Below are 24,071 nucleotides of genomic sequence, written 5' to 3'. Positions count from 1 at the left end.
AAATAAACGAAATTGTAACACCCTTTATAATAAACTAGATCTACGTAATATAAATAAAATTTGAGATTTTGCTGAAAATGGTCACCGTTTGTTTTAAAACATTCTTGGATTGAATTCAGAACATGAATGTTTGTGGCTCTGTGGAGTTCATTTGGATCAAGCAGATCAAATGCGTCTCTCACCCGTTCCTGTAACTGGTCAATATTTTGCACCTCGTCCCAATGTAAGATTTGGTAACCGGGACTCAATTCCAAGGACTGAGATTTATGTTTCCATAGTAACTCATAGTCTCCTCCTAATCGAATCAACTAATAAGTGGTGTCTTTTACTCTCAAAGATTCAAATATTTGCCAATAACTTAAAAACAACTGAAAACAATTATATTAATGTATAATACTTTTCGGTAGAAAATGTATTGATCTTTCAGATGCCATCCAAAAATATAGGGTGTTCTATTTAAGATTCTCATTTAATACTCATATTTATATCCATCTGATACCGCACTAATTTTTCCACGCCCTGTATGTAAATCCAAAAAATGTATAATATTAAACGATACAGATAACTACTAAGAGTCTGTAGCTCAAATTTTAACTATCTAGCTGTGATAGCTGAAAAGATATGCGCTTTTCAATTTGGAGCTGTTTGTTGCCAAATCAGTAAAAAAAAAATTATTTCGAAAACGGTTCATCATAGCTATGGCATATGATAGATAAACTGGGGTTTAAATATTCCGGGAAATTCGAAAATGTAATGCAATACAGGGTGTGCCATTTAAAATAACAAAGTTGTTGTCAGTTACACATAGATCCGTCAACGTCGCAACGATACCAATATTTTAATTCAACAGATCAAACTCCATTACATCAGTATCCAAAATTTCATATCTCTAGCTATATTAGAACCCCGTAAACTTTTAATAGGACACCCACCTTGAATGATCCTGTATATTTGTGATCTTCAACAACATTTTAATTTGAATGTCTTCTTTTACAGAAAATTATAGTGGTGCAAAATTTCCTTGGATGTGTGTAAATGACTATTTATAAACAATTCGCAATTTATCAAGCTCATAACTATGTATCAAAATTGCCTTTTTTGTATTTTATTTCGTTACGGGGAGTTTTGAATGTACGATTAATTAATATAAATAATTCTTCTCTATTAATTAATTTAAAATAATTTTGCCATGTGCACTATTTCGCATTTCACTTGCAACTCAGTTTTGACACTTAAAATATCTTCTAAAGTTTACTGTGATAACAATTTAAAAAGGTCCATTTTGCACTTACAGATGGTTTTTTTATTCATCGCATTTGGTCTATTATTTTAATTAAGGAGAAGTTGAAATCGGCTCTTTATAATTTTTTTTTGTAAAATCCAGTGGCGGATTCTGATTGCTGGTTAGTTTTCGAGTTGTTCGAATAAAATTACGGTTTTTTCAAATGATCCACGTATACATTTGTTTCAACATGGAAGCGTAGTCTCACGTAATAATTAGTAGGGGTAGTGAAATGTCCCTGATTTTAGTTTACCCTATAAAACAAGATTTTAAATAGGGCAGAAAAAAAAGTGTTTGCTTGCTGTAATTTTGCAGACAATAAATATAAATTTACACATTGCACAATTACAATAACCTTAAATGAGTTTAACATTTTTTTTATTAGATAAAGTGCAATTTAATAAATTACACATTGGAGCACTTTTTAACTGAAATAACATGAAAAATATGTCCATTCGTTTTGGTTTGATATGTGTTGACCGACGGTGATGTGAACAAAGTACTCAAAAAAGAAGTCGTCAAGGATTACACTTTATCGACAATAACCAATGTAGCTAAGATTATATAATATAATAGTTTTATGTTTTAACATTAATACAATTTAATAAAAATATAAAATACGAAATATAGGGCGAAAGACATTTTCCTTTAAGATATGTTTGGATTACGCATAATAGGATAATATTAATTCAGGGTAAATAGGTAATATAATCAATAATATAAAATTCTGATGTATAAGATCAGTTTCTCATCACTTTTCAAAGCTCTTTTAAAGGCAATAAGCGCCGTTCGGTGTACCGCTTGAAGCTAAAACTTTCAGCGTATATTTCCCTAAAAGTAACGTTCAAGAGTGTTAGGAAACTGAAATAATATTTTGAATAATAGTAATAGACTATTACATATTCGCGTAGTTATACTTCCAATAACAGAGAAAATTATGTTTCTAAAATTGAGTTTCCTGGAAGTTTAAAATCTCCCTTTGAAACCCTGTACAGATGATTATTTATAAGATAATCTATTAAATATCGGGGAATAACCTGTAATTTTTCTTTCGATTCTTTAATTTAAACCGATTTTTTTTTTATATTTGTGCTTAGTACTCCTGTAATGTCAAGAATTTTTCATTACCTTGTTAAATACAGGGTGATTAATTGGGAATGGGACATGGGGAAACCCGAAATAGGGGACATCAAAATATGACGATTGGACGCAACATGTCTTATATCAATGTTACGCGTTTCCGAGTTACAGGGTGTTAAAAGTTAAAATTTTATTTTAAAATTCCTTAATAACTTTTCGTGTTTTCATAGCATCAACACCCAAATCGGTGTACTTAGGTTTTGTAAGATGCCAAATAAGGATTTTGATCTAATTTTTACGAAATGTCTTGAGGGCGCTAGTTACAACCCACCGCTTCGATATATTTGGTCATATTTTTTTATGAGTGCAACTAAGGTCAAATTTTATTAAATTTATTGAAAAAGCGTCTATTTTTACGCAAAAAAGGTATTCTTGTTCAATCCCGATATCTCTCTTCGTTTACGAGATTTTTACCTATAAGCTATTTCGTGTCCTTCCATTTCAAATTCTCAAAAACGGAAGTGACTGTGATTCAGTTGCATAGCAACGCGTTACTTAGCAATTGTTAGTTTAGCTTGTCAAAGTAATTAGACTCTTTTCTTGTCATTTGCTCTTTTTAAGTAAAAAATAGTAATTTAAAAGTAAAAATGCGAAGGCATAATGACTTTTCCTTTAGTGAGATGCACGATATGATTTGTGTTTTTGCTCAAATGCATTTTAACGGTCGTGCTGCTGCACATAGTTATTTTGAATTATATCCCAACCGACAACAACCCAATAACAAATTATTCAGAAACCTGTACAATCGTTTAGGAGGAACAGGCTCTTTTCGCCCTCAAAGCCAAAACAATGATGCTCGAAGAACTATCTCGGTTGAACAGGAAAAGGAAGTTTTAGTAAGAATTGCTGAAAATAAAACATTAAGTACACGCCGGTTAAGTGCAACGATGGGAATGAGTCAGTCGTCTGTCTGGAGAATTTTACATAAAGAAAAATTTCATCCATATCATTTAACACTTGTTCAAAATTTACTCGCTGAAGACCGTTTTGCTCGCTTAAGATTTGCTCGATATTTGCAAGAGAAATAAAACGAAGATCCAAATTTTTTGAACAAAATTTTATTTACTGACGAGGCAACTTTCACACGCCGTGGAATTTTCAACTGGAAAAATATCCATTTATGGGATTCTGAGAATCCAAATGCTGTACGAGAAACACATTTCCAACACGAATTTAAGGTAAACATTTGGTGTGGTGTAATAAGTGACTTTTTTATTGGTTCTTTCGAATTTCCAGCCAATTTAAATGGCCTTCAGTATTTAAATTTTTTGCAAGAACAACTTAACGAACTTCTCGAAGACGTTCCATTATATTTACGTCAAAATATGTGGTTCATGCAAGACGGAGCGACTCCACATTTTTCTCTCCAAGTGCGTCAACATTTAAACAATGTTTTTCCACATCGATGGATCGGTCGTGGAAGTGAATTTCCGCGGCCTGCGAGAAGTCCAGACCTCAACCCATTGGACTTCTCAATATGGTCAAGTATGAAAGCAATTGTTTACAAAGGGACAATTAATACTCGCGAAGAATTATGCCAAAAAATTCAACAAATAGCTGATGAAATAAAGAATAACGTCTTTATGCAATTTAGAATGAAAAAATCTTTGAGAAAAAGGTTGGTAAAGTGCATTGAGGTGGAAGGTGGTCATTTTGAATATCTGCTTAAATAAAACTTATTTTTCATTCGTTAATGGCTTTTCATTTGTTTAATGCGGCAAAATATTTATTTGAAAATGAATAAAACCGAGTTGAAACGGAAGGACACGAATTAGCTTATAGGTAAAAATCTCGTAAACGAAGAGAGATGTCGGGATTGAAGAAGAATACCTTTTTTGCGTTAAAATAGACGTTTTTTCAATAAATTAAACAAAATTTGACCTTAGTTGCACTCATAAAAAATTTGACTAAATATATCGAAGTGGTGGTTTGTAACTAGCGGCCTCTAGAAATTTCGTAAAAATTAGATCAAAATCCTTATTTGGCATCTTACAAAACCTAAGTACACCGATTTTGGTGTTGATGCTATGAAAATAAAAAAAAATATTAAGGAATTTTAAAATAAAATTTTAACTTTTAACACCCTGTAACTCGGAAACGCGCAACATTGATATAAGGCATGTTGCGTCCAATCGTCATATTTTGGTGTCCCCTATCTCGGGTTTCCCCATGTCCCATTCCCAATGAATCACCCTGTATAACTTTTACACATTTATTTTCTTTTAAATGTAATAATAAAACACTAATTTTCCATTAAGAAATTTCGCTCATTATCTCTGCTGATTAAGATACTGATTAAGTCAATCAATCAATCAATCTTCAATATTCTGCACCTATTTTATCTATTAAATAATTATTAAATGACAGCTGCCGCTTCCTTACTGGACGTTGAGGAACCGGCACTAAATGCAACATTTTATTATTTTTGATCTAAAACCTATTCACATTGCTACTTTTGAATGCCATGACCAAAAAACATCACTATTTCTAAAGAAAAAGCTTATACCCGCGCTTACACATTTACTTTAGATTAAATTGTTTTTGTATCTGATGAAAACAGTTGTTCTACTGAATACTAATCAGCGAATTGATGTTGTTTTGTAGTTTTTCAAATTCCAATTTCAATAGATCCAAATCTTGACAACTGGAATAAAACCTATTGAATTTGTGAAGAACCTTAATGATCTCGTGTTTGTTTTGTTTGAAAGTTAACTGATCGATATCGTATATTAAACCACTTATGTAAGTATCGACTATTAATCGTAATTTACAAAACTGCTCATATTGTTTATCGCGCTCGTCTATGATACTCTCCATTTGCGCTGAGGTAAATATTAAACTGTCGCAAACCGACAACTCTCCCATTTTAATTTCAAGTTGGTTCGAATTTTGGCTGATCATCTCCACAGCACTGACCCGCAACAAGCCACTCTCGTCCAGGAAAAAAGTCACTTCAAACTCGACTTGTCCCGCCTTTCCTAGAGGCAGATTTGATATAATGAATTGCCCCAGCTTTTTGTTATTAATACAATGTATTCTTTCGCCCTCAAAAATGCTAAACACCACCGACTTTTGGTCGTTTTCACTAGTCTCCATTACTTGCTTTATGCATATCGGAAGATGTGTTCCCTTCTTGATGAACGAAACCATGAGGTCGTACTTAGCCAATATGCCCAAAGAGTGCGGAGCCATGTCTCGTATTTCATATACTTCCAACACGTTTATTTTTTTCTTCAATAAAGCTGCATGAATACTCGCTCCCAAAGCCACCGCTTCGTCCGGGTTTAGGTCCATGTTAAGTTCTTTACCGTCGAAGTACGCTCTGAGCTCCTCTTGGAGTTTAGGTATTCGCGTTGATCCTCCGGCAAGTATAATTCGGTCCACGTCTTTTTTTGACACATTGGAGTTAGTTAGGCACTTGTCTACCTAAAATGTAATAAGTAATTGATGTTGGAAAGTGTTTAAGAGTATCGAATATAAAAAAAAATATTTCAATGATCCTCATCTTATACGGTGAGGTTTTGTGATCAGTAAATATATATGCGGGGTGTCCCGTAAACCTTCGACAATACTTCGCCTGATGGAAGGCCCATCCTTCAGAAGTCAGAAAATGAAAAAATAGCCTAGATGAAAATATCATGGATTTCGAGATATTTACACTTTTTTCACAATAGACAAAACCTAACATCACTTGATATTTCGTAGTATCACTGTTACACCACTCCAAGTAGAGAAGCAAAATTTCTGTATTAGTTTCGTCAATGGTCATTGTTCAAAACCACATCGATAGATTTTACATGTATGCTTCGGATTTTTAAAAAATATCTTTATTTTAACGGATTCCTGATAACTCCATATCTATTATGTAATTTTTGCGCTCTACCGTAGCAATAGATTTACAGCTATCATGATGCCTATAGGCTCAGATAGTAGTGCCGTTCTTCTAGATTCTGAAATAGTATAATAAGTATATGTTTCTTAAACAAAATATACAGGGTGAGTCTTAAGTAATGAGACACAGAACAACGATGGATTTATGACATAAAAATAATGCAATATAGCTAAATTTAAGTTATACCAAAAGTTGAAAATAACTGAGATACAGGGTGCCAAAGTTGAAAAATGAAATCAAATTTTCTTTAATATATCTGGAACAGTTCGTGCTAATTTCACAAAATTTCTTATATAGGGGTTTTTGGAGATGATCAATTCAAATTTATCGACAATTTCGGTGTATCTCCTAGAGGGTGCCACAATCGACAATTAGAAATCATTTAAGCCATTTAAACTTTTTTGTGCACGGCGTATGTCAATTTCTCCTCATAAAATTTGTTGTCCTACCTTCTCTAGTTAAAACAGTTATACCTTATTGGTGTCGCTAGGAGCAACGGTTTTCGAGAAATTCAATTAAATAACTTAAATTCCCATTTTTTCTACTTGTTGACATGTAATAACATAATTTTTTTTCTATTGTTAAAAGAGCACAATGATGTGTAGTGCGAATTTTTCATGAAGAGAAACTGTACCCGTACTATTTTACGCCGGTGCAAAACTTATGTGAAGTCGATCTTCAAGCGAGATTGCAATTTTGTATCTCAGCACCCTGTATCTCAGTTATTCTCAACTTTTGGTATAACATAAATTTAGCTATATTGCATTATTTTTATGTCATAAATCCATCGTTGCTCTGTGTCCAATTACTTAAGACTCACCCTGTATATGTTTGGCCGGTTAGATGAAACAAGTACAATTTTTCCACTACATTACAATACCGTTTAATGGTAGGGTCTTTAGAGGGGCGCAGGGAATTCACGAAGCTCAATATTGATCAATAAAAAGATCGTTTATATAAAGATGCCGAACGTGCATAAGTGTCAATGGAGGTCATTTTGAACACTTGCTTTAAGCTTTTTTTGTAAAATTACTATTATTTAGTATTAATTTTTATCAGTAGGGTAAATAAACAGTATTGTAATGTGGTGGAAAAATTAAATACATGTAAAATCTATCGATGTGGTTTTGAACAATGACCATTGACGAAACTAATACAGAAATTTTGCTTCTCTACTTGGAGTGGTGTAACAGTGATACTACGAAATATCAAGTGATGTTAGGTTTTGTCTATTGTGAAAAAAGTGTAAATATCTCGAAATCCATGATATTTTCATCTAGGCTATTTTTTCATTTTCTGACTTCTGAAGGATGGGCCTTCCATCAGGCGAAGTATTGTCGAAGGTTTACGGGACACCCTGTATATATATTTACTTATACAATTTACCTTTTGAATAACACGGCTGATGGAATTCTCTATCATTTGTTCAAAATGGGATCTATTTAAAGTAATCTCATAGTCATCGGAGCCATTATATTCAAATACTTTCTTGTAGGATTTTTTCGTTGATAACCATTCTTTGAACTTCCTGGCATCAGAATTTATTCTATGTAGCAGCCTTTCACCTTTCTTTGTAGTCTCATCAATTTGGCCAAATCTAATAATCAAATTAATAATATGCAAGGTGTCTCTGAATATTGTGGTACAAACTCAACCTCGTATTTTAAGTCTAAAATATGACATAAACTTCATATGAGTATGTATCGAAAGCCGCTTTATTTTCGATGTGCAAGGTGAGAAAAGTTAGTTTCTGAGAATTATCTTTTATTAATATTTTCGAAATGTGTCGAGATAAATAAATCTAATTTTGTACTTTAGTATAACTTTTTGCACTTCATGTAAATTTCTATAAAGAAATCGCCACATTTTTCCAGTGGCGGGCAATAAAGAAGTCTACTGTGTAAAAAATACCCAAAATGTTTTGTGCTTAACTTTATTAATAATTTGGTAGGAAAAATATGAAATTTTAAGAATTTCACATAAACTTGAGACATTTAATTTTGCATAAACATTAACTTATTTTTGATGGAAGTCGAAATTTTCAACAGTTTTCAAGAAAATTGCTGACACTTAAGAAATTTTGCTAAATAAATATCAGATTTAAAACTCCTTTTCATTCGATTTCTTTGACAATAATTATAAAAAAATACTATTCCGATGACAACGAAAAACCACCACACTTTATTAATAGATGCTCTCGTGTACAGAAATGTAAAAAATCCTTTTTGATTCATTTTAAGACCAACCGGATTTTAAATCTGATGTCTATTTAATTAAACAGATTATTCATTGAATCTCAATTTTCTCGAAAACTGTTGGAAATTCAATATTTTTTCTATAAAATCATTAAGTCAAGTGCAAAAAAAGCGCTACCCCTGCACCATTCGCCCCTCGAAAAGTTTAGCTATTTCTTTATAGAGATTCTGAAAGAGCATAAAAAGTTATAATAAAGTATGGAATTTCATTTATTTACCACGCAACATTTTGAAAATAATTATTAAAAGCATCCTCAGAAACTAGCCTTTTACACCCTGTATATCGAAAATGAAGTGCTTTTCGATTATGTTTATTTAAAATTTTCGTCATATTTTGACTCTAGAATACGTTCTTGAATTTATGATAGTACATTCAGAGATGCCTTGTATAATAATCAATATAAACGAATTATTCATTAAGCGTTTAATAACGATAAAAATTATGAATCGGATGATAAATAAATCGTTATGGAGAATCGATTTTTCTGACCAGTTGAGAACAAAACCGCCACCAATATGTATAAAATTCTCTAACGCTGAAATTCTAGTAAGTTCTCGAAAATTACCACTGTCTAGTTACTGTTTTCTTTAAATGAAAATGTTGTATTTTATTTTATTTGACAATAGCAACTTTTTAAAAAAACAGATAAAAGGTTATTCTGTGATTCTATAAGAATAATATATATGACGTTACATTAAAAAGATTGAAATTTTATATTGTAACCAATTTGTCTTAGTCGAATCATTTTTTAAACGGAAATTTACGTGCTTTGTATATGTATAAGTAAACAAAACTGCTATTTTTATTTTTTAAAATCAACACGGAGTGACTCAAAAGGAAAGGTCATTAGGATCAATGACTAACCCCTTTCCGATTTGTTTTATTAAGTTACTTCTTGGTTATGAATCACGTACTTTTTTTCAATTTCCTCTTTTAAATGCTCATAAACCACATCGTCAAGATCGCTCCCTCCTAGAAACATATCCCCGTCAATAGACTTAACTTCGAATATGTTATTGCCACATTTGATGAGGGACACATCCAAAGTCCCTCCACCTAAATCTACTACTAAAATTAGAGTATCTTTCTGGATTTTTCCATATGTATAGGAAACTGCTGCTGCTACCGGCTCGGTAATCAAGCCCATCACTATTAAACCGGCTCTCTTTGCTGATCTTTCAGTAGCTGCTCGCTGCGCATAACTAAAATACGCAGGAACTGAAATAACTGCTTCAATATTATTGCAAGCTGTAGAAAAGAACGTCTTTATTTATTTATTTTTTTATATCTAAATGATGAATTTGGCATACCCAAAAAACGTTTAGCATCTTCTTTGATAGACTTGAGAATCTCTGTGGCAACGTCTTCCGGCGTGACAAAAGTCTTCCGTTTAGTATTATCATTATCATTCATAATTTTTTGTTCTAGTTTGATATGCGGATATCCAGTATCTTGGTCCTTTACCAACACCAAGCCCTTTTTCAAGTGCTTTTGTTTAGTAATAAAATTCTGTACGTACACATCTTCGTAGGCCCGACCAATCAATCTTTTCATATCTTTTCGTTGTGGGTTAAGTTATTAAAGTTAAGCATGTATTTGTTATCTAGTAGAGTTACTGACCATATAAGCAATTCCTCCTGCATTTAATGCCTTCTTCAATGGCTAATTTTCCCACTACCACCGACTGGTCACTTGGTTCGTAAAATACAACTGAGGGAGTGAGTCGATCTCCTGATGAATAATAATTGGGAATCAGTTCTGAGTAATTTTTTCTATAGATTGCTGCCGCTGTATATGTCGTGCCCAAGTCTATACCTATACAAACACTATCCTGACTTTCCTGAAAAAAAAATTAATTAACAGAACAATGCGAGTAAAAAAGTTCCACCAACCCTAATATCTAACACAGAAGATTATACTCTCATGTTTCGTGCTGTTTCGCACTCATCAGATGGCCGTAGACGAAGAGTTTTGCATAAGGCGTTATTTATATAGAGACGAACAGAAGCAACTACTTTGAGAGCTAATGTCAGTACCGACTTTAATTATATTAATTGTCAATTCAATTGTTAATAACAGTGCCTGAAATGTTACTTTTGGTACATTTAACTTTTCCTCTGAAGATTTAACTGTACCTATAGTTACCAAAATGCAAGTAGACTACTTTAATTTCAAACCAACCCCGGTAATGATGAATGTTTGGAGACCAAAGCCAAATTCAACAGAGATATCTACAATAATTTTTGTAAGTGGCATATCATTCAGCAAAAACTGTACCAGCCATCACTCAAACAGACTATTCATTAACTTTGCTGAACATGAACTCTGGTGTGATGATTCGCCAAGTTATTTTGATCTCATTCATGATGTCGGTCATCAGAATTAGACAAAAGACATCGTCGTATATGTATATACCGTTAATCATAAGATTACTTAAGGTTAGTATAGTCGATTCATATAATAAATTTCCAATATCATTCTAATTGCCTCAGGATTCTCAAAAATAAAAAGCATAAAGAACAGATATCGTGGGAATCCATAAAGGATCAATGAAAGATTTAAAAAAATTGGGTAAATTTGAAAATCTTATTTATTTATGGCCATTTTGTATGATTAGTAAAAGTAAGTTAAATTAAACAAGCCACTTATACACAATATTTACGTTCTTATCTATTAAACAAAAGCTTGATGATAATTAGCAACTTTGTTTTGTTCATGATTTCATATTCAATGACTTGTGATGAGCAAAGCTAATATCAGATAGGAGTTAGAAACTACATAAAAATTCATAACAAGAATAATAATCGAAAAATTATCTAACAAATTTACTAAAATTTTACCTGCATTTTTTTCCCCATTTCAGTAGTGCCAAGTATATCAGCAATCTCACTCGATTTCATGCACAATTGTTGCTTAGTCCGTCGAAAATTTCTGGTATAACTTAATATTAATAATGACACATAATCTGTTGAAAGATAAGATATAGTTATCTATCCACATACAGAATGTTTCTATAAAGTGTTTTCCCTTCAATTTGTTGTACTTAAAAAGAAAGTTCTTTTTCATCATGTAGTATGCTCATAAGTTGGTTGTTTTTGATATTTATGACAGTTATTTAAGACTTCCGGTTTAACATTAATTGACTTCAACAACCAGAAAAGAGCATAATATATCCTTTACAATAATACATCAGAATTTCACGTTTAAAATCACGATGTGAATAAAAATGTTTTTTGAAATTCTCAAAATGGACCTACAGTAGTGGTCGTAATTATAGCAACTTTTAAAAATTTTCAATAAAATGGATCTATTCAACTAAACCCAATATACGTTTTTATATTATTTATCTTCCACAACCGTTGGTGTTTAAAATGCATCCAAATAAAATATCAACAATTCCTATAAGAAACTATCAAAACATATTTTTCCAATACCGGACAAAAATATAGCAACTCTTGGAATTTTAAAATTTCACTTGATTTACACACTTGTGTGTTTAAAGACGTTTTATATTCTAAATTAAATCGACGATTTTCATTATGGGTCGAGGTAAAACAATCTAATGAGAGATCAGAAAAATTATCATTGAGCGGTATAAAAGTGGCGAACGGCAAAGCGAAATTGTAAAGAGTTTGGGTGTGCATAAGTCAATTGTATCTCGAATTATTTACAAATTCAACAAACAGGAAGTGAAGCAGCTGTAAAAAATTCAGGACGCACAAGGAAAACTACAAAAAGAACTGATAAACGGATAATTCGAATATGTCAAAAAAATACATTTTTATCATTCACTCATATAAAATCACATTTAGAGGAAACGGGACTAGCTCATATCAGTTCCAAGACCATAAGAAAAAGATTAGTGGAAAATGGATTATTTGGTAGGCGACCAGCGAAAAAACCATTGCTGTCTAAGAAGAACGTGAAAGCCCGACTTCAGTTTGCGCAGAATTACCAACACTGGACATCTGAAGAGTGGAAATTGGTAGTTTTCAGCGATGAGTCCAAATTTAACTTATTTAAAAGTGATGGCCCATCATACGTTAGACGACCCAAAGGCGCAAGGTTGCAAAAAAAGTGTGTTTTACCAATCGTCAAACATGGAGGAGGTTCGATTATGGTTTGGGGTTGTTTCTCTGGTTTCGGTATGGGTCCGCTTCACAAAATAGAAGATCGCATGGATCGGTTCGTGTACCGAGATATCCTCAGGAATCATTTACAACCATATCTTGAAGAAACCATGCCACTAAGAAGCATTTTCCAACAAGATAATGATCTCAAACATAAATCGAAACTTGTTTCAGAATGGTTTAAAGAGGAAAGGATAGAAATTTTTGCTTGGCCATCGCAATCTCCCGATCTCAATCCCATAGAAAATGTGTGGGAATATGTGGATAATAAAATTCGGAATAATACATATTCCAATTCACAGGATTTATTCCAGGCACTTCAAGAAGCCTGGAAGAATATTGATAACAATTACATCAATAATGTAATAAATTCAATGCTACGAAGATGTGCAGAAGTTATTCAGCAGCGAGGGTATTATACAAAATATTAATTATTGAACAATTCTTTTGTAATTTGTTGAAGTTTTATTGCTCTTTATAATTATTTTGGAAAAGTTGCTATATTTTTGTCCAGGTCGAAATGAATATATATTTTTATTTTTGTATACAAATTATTATTGTTTTATTGTTATATACTTCTATCATCAACAGTCATTGTAGAATCATATTTTCAAAACCTATTTTGAATTTAGGCCGTTAAGTCTAAATTATTTGAAATTTTAAAAAGTTGCTATAATTTTGACCACTACTGTATATTTTATACTTGTCACGCTTCGTATCTCTCATTGCCGCTAGTGACGAGCACAAGTCTTGGTCTTTTAGTTTTGGTGTTGCAGGAAATTCAAGGCCAACATCAACAGTAAAATTACAGAAGAAATACATTAAAGGATGACCCAGACTATCTATGTAAGAATAAACAGCAAGATAAAAACTTACTTGCAATGCTCTTGCAAGTCTTACATTTGAATTTTAATAAATACGATAAAATGGTTTTACCACGTGGTTAGGAAAAACTTTTTCTGTAATATGCACTTTCATAAGTAAAGGCAACCTCAGAGATCTACAATCCATGCCATTACCAATTTCGTCAATAACCGTACATACATGATAGAACAGTCAAATGGAGTAAATTTTATATCTGAATATTTTGATATATTTGAAAAAATACCGAAACATCTCAACTTTAGTTTCTAAAATTACATCCTGTAAAGTAAAAATGTCATCCCTTAATTCAACCCCCTTTGCGTAACAATTGCAACCCCCAAATTTTTAAATTGGAAGTATGGGTTTGTCATACCTCAGTTCAAAGATCTTTTCATTCTCTATTCAAAAACGAGAAGGTTTTAAACTTTATTTGAGAACATAATAGAAAAAATAAATCAATGTAATTGAGAAAATTCTCTAAATAAATTGCAAATTTATTAACTAATATCAATTCGTTATTGACAAAGTAATAAAATAACGAAACAAATCAATCTCAATGTACTTTAACTTAACGTTTTCAAATCGGTGGACAGGGAAACGCGGATCGCTAGTATGACCAGCACGATCACCTGATCTTATTCCGTTTGAGTTCGTATAGGGATATGTGAAGAGTGTGGTGTAGAAAACTAAACCACGTGATCAAATTGACAAACTAAAAAGAAGAATCACATTTACGGTTAGATTGGTTGCTCCTGGAATGTTGATTATTGTTAGAAGACATTATTGTTTACGGTGAAGATACTGCCAAGAGGTTTGAGGCATGCATTTTGAACACCTCATAGAAGATTAAAATTTATTTATTTTATCATTTTATAACATTATTCATAAAGACATAGCGTTAGTTATTCAGTTTTAAGTTTATTAAAGAGAATCTCGCCAATTACATAAATATATATTTTTTTAAATCATTCTTTGCAATGATGTTTAAAACCATAATAGTTTTGATTAGAGAACGAAAAGACCTTTCAATTAAGGTATGGCAAATTCATGGGTTCCATTTAAAAATGTGAAGGTTGCAATTATCATACAAAGGCGTTAAATTCAGGGAAAAGCATTTTTACACTGGAGGATATAACTTCAAAATCTAAAATTGACGTGTTCCGTTATTTTTTTTCTGTGTGGAAAAATGCAGATATTGAATTTATTCCATTTAGCTGTTTCACCCTCTACGGGGTGTCCAGGAAATACCCTGTAAAAGTGTCGAAAACTGCACATATGTATTTCGAATTGTCATAGGTAATTTAGTTGTCTAGGCTGTTGGACACCGAGCTTCAATTATCACTCCACATTATTAGACTGCCAATGTTGATCAGTGATTTTCTTATAAATCTAATCTAATTTTAGGAAACCCCCGCAACAAAGTGGCTCTGCAACCAGGACATTCGCTTATGGACTGGATACGACTGGGTTCGTCTGGAAAGGACTTGACTGGCTTGGGCGCCAGAGCTGGAACATTAACAGTAAGTATTTGAATATAAATCACTCTTAACATCTTCAAAACAGACTGGAAAATCAAAATCGGCCCTGATGGATTTTATTTGTTCCGTGGGTAAACTTTTTAATAATTTTCCTATTTTCGAATCCGACCTCATCAATCTAAATCAAAAACATCGATGAAATTTATTTTAAATTTAAAATCTGATTTTGTGACTCAATTTTAATTCTGTGAACATTCCTTTTTTCCTTCTCTTTGTAAACTGGTCATTATTTGACTCGAGGAACTTTTTATGAAACAGGAGATAACAGAGTTAAGTGAGAGGAGCTGAGAAAAACGAATATTAATATACGGGAATAATGAATAGAAACGAAATTCGAATACTTCAGTCTTTTCGAAGTTACTAAAAAACCAAAAATAATGGTGTAGATTTGTTTGCATCATAAACCTACTCTCTCGTGTACGCAACTTTTCGCTGATTTAACCAAGGTTGTATCTATTATCGTTTTTGCGATCCCCATACTCGATAACCTGATCTTGAATGCACCAATATTCAACAATAAAAATTTGACGAATCTTTTATGTGTAGGTCACAAAAACAGAACTAGCAAAACATAACAACAAATATGACGGATGGCTGGCCATTCGAGGAAAAGTCTATTGCATAACACAATACTTTCCCTTTCATCCTGGAGGAGAAGAAGAGCTGATGAGAGGAGTAGGCATAGATGCCTCATCTTTGTTCGATGAAGTAGGTTTTTTTCATTTTCCAATAGTTTTGATTTCTGTACCCATAAATTATCAATAGGTTCATCCGTGGGTAAACTACGAACAAATTCTCCAAAAATGTTTAGTAGGTAAACTGGTAACGGTGGATCCAACCATTAACAAAGAGGCCCTCTTTTACGGGGAGCAACAGGCTCAATCTGCAAAGACAGACGTATTCAGCCCTAGTCAAAGTAATGTACCATCACCAACTGGTTCTGCAGGTACGTTCCAGAAAACCAGAATTATTGTTTTCTTCGTGTGTTGTTTTGTTTAATAATTTTGTATATAAAATAATATATCTCCGGCAAGAGAGTTTTCCACTCAAACATAAGTAAACAGATCAAAAATTAGTAAAATTTCTTAATAAATTTAAATTTCAATAAAACTTTTTTCACGAGCATTATTGGGATCTCAGTTAGAATTATCAAATCAGAGACCAGGAATTTATATATCTGATTAAAATGTTGAAATTATTGACGCAAATAAATTTAGCTTTTAGACAACTCCAATATATTATAAATTTCTATATTTAGAGCCCCTAGAACCCGGACCTACTGAACCTCCCCGTTTCGACTGGATCCAGAAAACCGGCTCTATTTCCGTAATCTTCTATGCCAAGGCTTTTTCAAATCCTTTAGTGCAAGTCAACAAACCCGAAGATGACCAAAGCGTAACCATCATATTCTGCTATGATGGGTCGATGTTGGTAAATGATATAAAATTTCACGCCAAAATTTCGTGGCCCTGCGAAATTAACATGGTGATGGAAACTGGAAAAGTTGAAGTAGTGTTTAGGTAAATATGGCAAATTTGTGTCTTATTTGGATTTTTTTAAAAAATTTATGTTGTTTGTAACTTTGCCCGATCTGTTTATTGCATTCGAACTATTGCCTATTTGCACCCAATCTTAAATCGTAAATAAAATGTTCCACAAAAATTAAGAATATTACTATATTTTGCATATTGCTTAGAGCTAGCAACAAAATTTTTTTGTAATCTTTGCCAAAAAATAAGTAAAAAAGTATTGTTGATATCTTTTGATTTATTTAAAAAAAAACAAAAAAATAATAAACACATTTTGCAAAATTGAAAATAACATAAAAAGTACATCTCGAAAATTCACTATGTCGTATGGCCTCCTCTAACCTATATAATTGCTTCACGTCGTCTTGGTATACTCTCAATGAGATACTTTATCTTGTCTTGTGGTATATTTTCCGATAGCTGTAGAAGAAGTTCTCGAAGCTGTGACATTGTTTGGGGGCATGGTAAACGTTCTTCAACACTTCCTTGCAACATGTGTCACGCAAATTTAATGGGATTAAGGTCCGGTGATCTTAACGGACACCATAGATGTTCGGAAATTTGCAACAGCTTGAATACATGGCAGAATGTTGTTGATGAAGTAACGAATTCTGCCCCAGACCATTATTGTGTCCCCTTTAGAACTCTGCACTTGTACAGTTCTTAAGTTTCTGCGTACTCCAGATTTTGTCCAGACACAAACACTCCGACAACTAGATTAATGGACGAGTCTGAACTCGTCAATTGATAATACGGAACGCCACTCTTCATCCTAATTAATGTACTCTTTTGCCTACTCTAGTCTTACAAGTTTATTTCCTTGGGTAAGGAGAACTCTTCAAAAGATATCTTGAGACTATGCTTCCTGCTTTAAGTCTCCTACAAATTGTTTCAATTGAAACTTGGACTACAGTCCAAGTGCCTACATGTGAAGACGGGTTCTCTTCGCGCAGAAGTTATAATAAGTCGATCTTGAGCAGCCGTGATTCCATTGAGTCGTCCTGTATGTTATTTTTCTGTGGTATTTCCAATTTGTTGAAACCTTGTTAACAGTCTGGATATCGAATTTTGAGACACATGAAACAATTGAGGAACATCCTGTTGTTTTGATCTACCCTGTGGCATACGTATAGCCCTGATTTGTTCTCCTCAATTTTACTTTCTGAAAACCATTATAAAAATTTTCAAATACCTTTATACAAACTGGTAAAGTACAAGAACCATCCAAATGGTATGGCAAATATATATTTACTAGCACACTACTTGTTATTTATTAAGATTTGACTATAGCCCTAACTTTTGTGGAGCAGTTTATTTACCTATTAGAAACCCTAATGTTTTTCCTTTTAAGGAAATGTATAGGTGCGATATGGGACACCTACGGTGTTCTCCAACACCACGCAATATCAGTGGAAAGTGGTGTTTCAGGGTCTCCGAAACAACGTAAATCCACTTACGTTATAAATAAAAAGTCGCAAGTCAATTACAACACTTGGATGTTCATGTTACATAGGAAGGACAAGCAGAAGGTTATAATGCCCATAGGCAGACACTTTAAGATTTACGGAGTAGTTGATGGTAAGCGGTACATCGATGTACGTAGTATTTAGGCAAGAAATAGAAATAAGTAAAATTAAGGAAAACCGCATCTTCATCTCTTTTTCGGGATTCGAGTATTTTCATCAGTAATCACTTATTATGGACTCAGAAAAGCCGGCCTAATTAAACGCATAAAATTCTCAGAAATCAAATAAATCGTTATATGGGAAAAATCTCCATGAAAAATGAAAATTTTCATGATTAGGCGAAACCCTCTCGGAGCGGTGTCATGTCAGAAGACGATATGCTCGACCTTAACGAGGCGGTGCGACCCCCAATAAATTAGAGATTAAGGGAGACATTTAGGTTTTACTGATCTACATCATTTCTGTGTTACTTAATTATATATAATCGGTGTTTCGGTTGATAATGTCGATTTTGCTAAGAGATTGTGTTACTGATTCATTTGTTAATATAAACTAACGATATCTGTAGCGTCTTGAAAGGTAAACATACCGCATTCAAAGTCGATTCGCTATTAATTGTCACTATGCAATAAACATAGTTTTCATAGTTTTGAAAAAAACGGTTGCCGAAAGTTATGGATTGTTACTTGAAGCGTATGGTAATTATGCCGTATCTTAAAAAAGTTGTTAATGATGGTTTAACCGTTTTAAAAGAGTCGATTTTGATGTAAAAGGCAAGGAATAACCAGGAAAGCCTAAGAAATTGAAAGATGCAGATTTGTGAGAATTATTGAACGAAGGCCCCACTCAAACGGTGAAACAATTGACAGAAACTTTGAATGCCATTCAATCTACAATTACCGAACATCTACATGACTTGGGAAAAATGAAGAAGAAAGGAAAATTGATGCCATATACATTAAAAAGACGAGACGTTGAAAGGCGGAAAACCATTTGTGAAGTTTTGCTTACTAGTCAGAAACGAAAGAGTTTTTAGATCGACTTATCACAGGTGATGAGAAGTGAATTTATTTTGATAATCCAAAACGCAAAAAATTATGGGTCGATCCAGGTCAACCATCAACATCACAACCAGTACGCAATATCCATGGAAAGAAAGTCTTAGTCTGTATTTAGTGAAATAATAGGGAAGTTGTATTTTACAAATTGCTGAAACCTAGTGAAACGATTACTTACGATCGATACCGAAAACAATTGATAAAACTAAACCGAGCACTGAACGAAAAACGACTAGAATATGTTCAAAGACATGATAAAGCTATTTTTCAACCGGATAATGCTCGACCTTTTGTTGAAAAATTGACAAAAAAATGTATGGAAAACTTTAAAATGACGTCCTAGCCAACCCGTCATACCTCCCGGATTTAGCCCCTTCAGATTACCATTTATTCCGATCAATGCAAAATGTACTTTAACAACAACGTTCTTTCGAAGAAATAAATATTTGGCTTGATAATTAGTTAGCCTCAAAAATTTGTTTGGCTCGGGATAATTTAACTTTATATATATATATTAATAAATAAATAATAGGTTAAATTACTTCTACTAAAACTAGGAAATTATTATAGTACTTCCGATTCTTCATTCAATGCTGTACATGCTAAATCTGCGGAGAATCTGAAAATAGTAATAAAAATATTACAATATGCCTTACAACACAATGTGACAAGATACATGTGAGGTTTCATGAGGAGAATGACGTAGTTTGATTATTGATTCGTTTTAACGTAAGGATAAGAAATACGATGAAATGTTGTTTATTAATTTTTTTTAATATAAACATTGTGTTGTTGGACATCCCTTTCTTGATTCTTAGAAGTAAAACAGTATTCTTGAAACTTTACTTTATTTTATTTAAAAAAATCTAATCTGATATACATATTTCATTTTTTATAAAAACCCTTCCATAAAGCACAAAATTCAGCGACCTGTTGCATGAAACAATCTGTACACATTAGTTCGTCACTTATATCAATTATTTTAGGCACAGAAATGTCCAGATCTTATACACCAGTGCCTGAAAGCATATTTGATAATTTCCTACCAAACCGAACTTCAATGGACCACAATGTGGGTTTAGTAATAAAGCGCTATTCAGAAGGAAAAATTAGCAGATTTATTACAGGTATAAAGAACTGGATGATAAACTACTGGCCAAATCAACGCATAAAGTTCATTTTTGCTATAATTTTAAACAAAAATAAGTTGAAAATTACAAAATGCGTATATTCCAACGCGGTTTGTGTTAAATTCTAATGGCAAATTCAAAAAATATTGAGCCTCAGAGCATTCTTTAATTAGAGCAAAAGCGTCATGTCCAATGTCTTACATACTTTTTTAAAGTTTCATTTTCGATTTATTGCTAAATTGTTATTTTTTTGATGAAATGAAATTTAAAAATTAACATTATGCCTTGGCTAATAGTTTAGTCCAATTATTATATGTATTTTCGTTTTTGATCATTTTTTGTGACCAAATCTTATATACAAACAAGAATATCCTAATAACTTTCCTTTTTGTTCTCGATTTATGTTAAACAAAATTTTCCGGTTAGAGAATTTTCAATTCCAATCCATAACATTTTCCCCTTCAGATAAAAATGAAGAAGATGAGATAGAAATGAGTGATCCTCTAGGACTATTCAACATGAAACTCCTTGAAAAGCGGGAAACCTTCCTTATGTTAGCTGCTGGAACTGGTATAACGCCCATGCTCAACTTAATTATTTTTTTGCTCGAAAGAAGAGTCAAAAAATGGTAAGTCATTACATAAAAAATAACAACAATGTTTCATGAAAATAGACGCTTTTCAGTCAGTTCATACGACTGCTTTTCTTCAATAGAACCGAGAAAGATATTTTGTTAAGCACTCAACTAGATCAATTAGCAGAAACGGATAAAAGGTAAAAGTAAGATTATTTTGTAGAAAAATAATAAGTAATACTTCTCATTTAGGATCAAAATTAACAACATTTTATCGGAACCCTCGGATGACTGGAAAGGTCTTAAAGGCCACGTAAACGCGCAATTAATAGAAAGTTGCTTACAGGAACATCTGCAGGATACTGGATATACGATAAGAGTACTTAAATTGATTCATGTATGAATTTTATTGTAGTAAATTGATATTTATTTTTCAGAGTATTTATGGCTTCATTTGTGGACCGCCGAAATTCAACGAAAAATCCAAGCAAGAACTGACTTCAGTCGGTTTAAACAAGGAACAGTTCCATGTCTTTGGAGGATAGCAAAGAATATGTGAAAGTAGAATTAATAATTGCATTATAATCAAAAATTGTACACCCTTGATTCCAAGATTTCTCTACTCACCTATACAATATTTAATAAGTTAGGCGACATATTACCAAGGTTTTTACTGTAATAAAAGATGTGTTGCTAATTGTTCTATTTTTCTATCGGATTAGGGTTTGGTTATGGCTTGTATTGTTCTACTTAGTTAATGTCTTATTTTCCTTGAGATTTTTATCTATTGTTATTTCTCAATGGTAAACCTTCATTAAACAATGTATAAAAATAATAAAAATCTATTTTTATTTTCAATGTTTTATTTTTAATAACGTTCATTCAAATCGATTAGGTCTATAAAAAACAATAAATAAATGTAAAGTCGTCGAAGAGAAAAGAAAAAACAATTAGCTTAAACCATTGGCTCTGAGAGGTGGGAGACTCAAAAAAATATGTAACTCAGATACAAAATAAGTTACTTTTATGCAATAAATAATTTAATACCTATACGGATTAAAGTCCAAATATTTAAATCGCATATCTGATATATTTAATATATTAAGACTGACGCGGTTCAGTCTGAAGCAGACCAGGCAACGATGTAAATATTACATATATACATTAGAATTATGCCTCATATTCAATTATTGGATTACACAAACAGAAATTAAAAATATATGGAGAAACAATTAATGTAAGAAAATGAAAACGTGTCAAACTAAACCATTCAATTAACCTAAATCGACGGAACAACAAGTATTATAATGAAATTTGAAAACTCCAATGGAACGGAGGAAAGAGAAAAAGGTATTATACGGAATATTTGAACTTTCTAGAAAATTTGTATAAGGGAAATTACAAATTTTGGGGCAGCGTTTTGTTGATCTCCAAATTGCTCTGCAACGTTTTCCAATTTGACCTACCCCTGATATCTTACCCTTTACGAGAACTTTTTTAAATTTATGAAAATGATGTTATTTGATGACTGGTAGTCTGAAAATTGATACTTTCTTACATATTGTGCGGTTCTACATTCCAGCCCCTGTTAACATTTTAACAAATTTTTAACAATCCAAAATCAACATTAAATAAGACAAAAATACTAACTTTCGATATTTGTTCATTTTTTCCTAATGTTATTTACGCTACTGGTAGCGCTAAATGGTCTATATTTTTAAATTGAAGCATGACACCTCAAATCAAACGTCTTTCAAAACTACATTCATTGGTGTATAGTGATTCATAATCTATAGATTGATTATTGAGAAAAACAAATATAAATGTGGTAAAAGGGTAATACATATTTTGTTAAATAGTACGTAAAAAGTGAAAAATCTTGTTTGTTGGTAAGAAATTGCTCTGTTTTAGATTTTGTGCTGACAAATAGGCGTTGATTATTTTTATTTATGTATTCTTTTTTTTAATATAAGACTGTGAACAAAAAACTAAGAACAAATCAATTTCCTATCAACAAAAAAGCGTTTTATTGTTTACGTATTATTTAACTAGAGTTTGTATAGCAATTTTTGCCACATTTATAGCTGTTTTTCTAAAAAACTAATTGATAGATTTTAGGTCGCAATACACCATTGAGTGTAGTTTTGAAAGACCTTTAATTTAAAGTACACTGACTTTCAAAAAAACCGCAACACCAAGAAGAACGCATTGTATGTATTTGAAATTTTGGTATGATTTTAGACTAGTAAAGAGAAAAAATGATAAAAATTTCAAGTTCATATTTTAATGCGATATGAAGTTTTTCTTTACTTTTTTATCTGTGACGATCGTTCTTTTTGCAAATTTTTTTACAGACGGATAGCGATAAAGGTATTATTGTTAATACCATATTGAATGTGTGGTAGTGCAAAATGCCTCGTATACACCAAAATGCAGTTAACTCCCTTTGAAAGGGGAAGAATTGTTGGTATGCATGAGGCAGGTTTACCTTTCCGCGAAATTGCACGTAGATTGGATCGAAACGCATCAACAGTGCTAAGAGCTTGGAGAGATTGGTCTAACGAAGGGTCAGTAAATCGTCATCGTGGTAGTGGCCGTCCAAGAATAACGAACCAACGCGAAGACCGGCGACTTTGTCGTTCAGCGACAGGCGCCCCGTTTGAAACAATTCCGTCTCTTGGTGCTAACTAGGTAGCCACCCTAAATCGAAGGGTTTCCCTTAGTACGATGTATCGCAGAATTCGAAGTTTTGAACCAAATTCATATCGTCCTATGGGTCGGTTTCCATTATCACGAAACCACAGGGTGGCCCGACTGGAGTGGTGTCGTCTGAGAGTGCAATGGGTGGATGAGTGGAGAAGAATCGTGTTCAGTGATGAGAGCCGATTCTGTTTATGACGATGTGATAGACGGTTACGTGTTAGAAGGCGCAGAGGAGAGCGGAAATTTGGACTTTTTGGAAAGGCGTCATTCTGTTTTAACACCAGGTGTCATGGTTTGGGGTGCTATCCAGTATGGTAGTCGGTCTCCTCTTGTTTACATTTATGATAGATTAAATGCTCAGAGGTACATTAATAGTGTCTTAGAACCGGTTCTTATACCATACATGCACGACCATCCTGCAAGCACATTTCAACAGGATAATGCGCGACCACATGTAGCCAACTATACTTTGAGGAATTTGGGAACTGAAAATTTGAATACTTTGCCTT

The 24,071-nt window shown here is 32.7% G+C and overlaps 2 protein-coding genes across 9 annotated transcripts in view; one reads left to right on the top strand and one right to left on the bottom strand.

Moving 5' to 3' along the window:
• Window positions 1-21,710, top strand: part of LOC136338840 (cytochrome b5 reductase 4) — a 149,381-nt gene extending 127,671 nt beyond the window's left edge. For 4 of the 8 annotated variants that reach the window (XM_066281590.1, XM_066281594.1, XM_066281593.1 and 1 more), the window contains 10 exons: window positions 14,969-15,084; window positions 15,649-15,810; window positions 15,868-16,048; window positions 16,361-16,622; window positions 17,983-18,209; window positions 20,142-20,282; window positions 20,751-20,913; window positions 20,970-21,059; window positions 21,112-21,238; window positions 21,297-21,710. In XM_066281590.1, coding sequence (XP_066137687.1) covers window positions 14,969-15,084; window positions 15,649-15,810; window positions 15,868-16,048; window positions 16,361-16,622; window positions 17,983-18,209; window positions 20,142-20,282; window positions 20,751-20,913; window positions 20,970-21,059; window positions 21,112-21,238; window positions 21,297-21,404 — 1,577 coding nt within the window. In that variant the 3' untranslated portion in view covers window positions 21,405-21,710. Of the gene's footprint in view, window positions 1-9,096; window positions 9,117-10,864; window positions 11,009-14,314; window positions 14,383-14,968; window positions 15,085-15,648; window positions 15,811-15,867; window positions 16,049-16,360; window positions 16,623-17,982; window positions 18,210-20,141; window positions 20,283-20,750; window positions 20,914-20,958; window positions 21,060-21,111; window positions 21,239-21,296 lie in introns of those variants that run through there. The other 4 variants (XM_066281597.1, XM_066281596.1, XM_066281595.1 and 1 more) reach the window with 4 other exon arrangements.
• On the bottom strand, window positions 4,621-11,523 carry LOC136338836 (uncharacterized). Its single transcript, XM_066281583.1, has 6 exons — window positions 11,411-11,523; window positions 10,191-10,410; window positions 9,881-10,126; window positions 9,485-9,818; window positions 7,701-7,911; window positions 4,621-5,848 (listed from the first exon to the last, which is right to left on the bottom strand). Exons 1-6 carry the CDS (start codon window positions 11,468-11,470, stop codon window positions 4,988-4,990), a joined length of 1,932 nt encoding a protein of 643 aa, XP_066137680.1. The 5' UTR covers window positions 11,471-11,523; the 3' UTR covers window positions 4,621-4,987.
• Window positions 21,711-24,071: the final 2,361 nt, after the last annotated feature.

Source organism: Euwallacea fornicatus, chromosome 4, assembly GCF_040115645.1.
Source record: "Euwallacea fornicatus isolate EFF26 chromosome 4, ASM4011564v1, whole genome shotgun sequence".
NCBI lineage: Eukaryota > Metazoa > Arthropoda > Insecta > Coleoptera > Curculionidae > Euwallacea > Euwallacea fornicatus.
The sequence above is the reverse complement of the archived record's forward strand: the minus strand, read 5'-3'. Positions and strand labels throughout refer to the sequence as shown.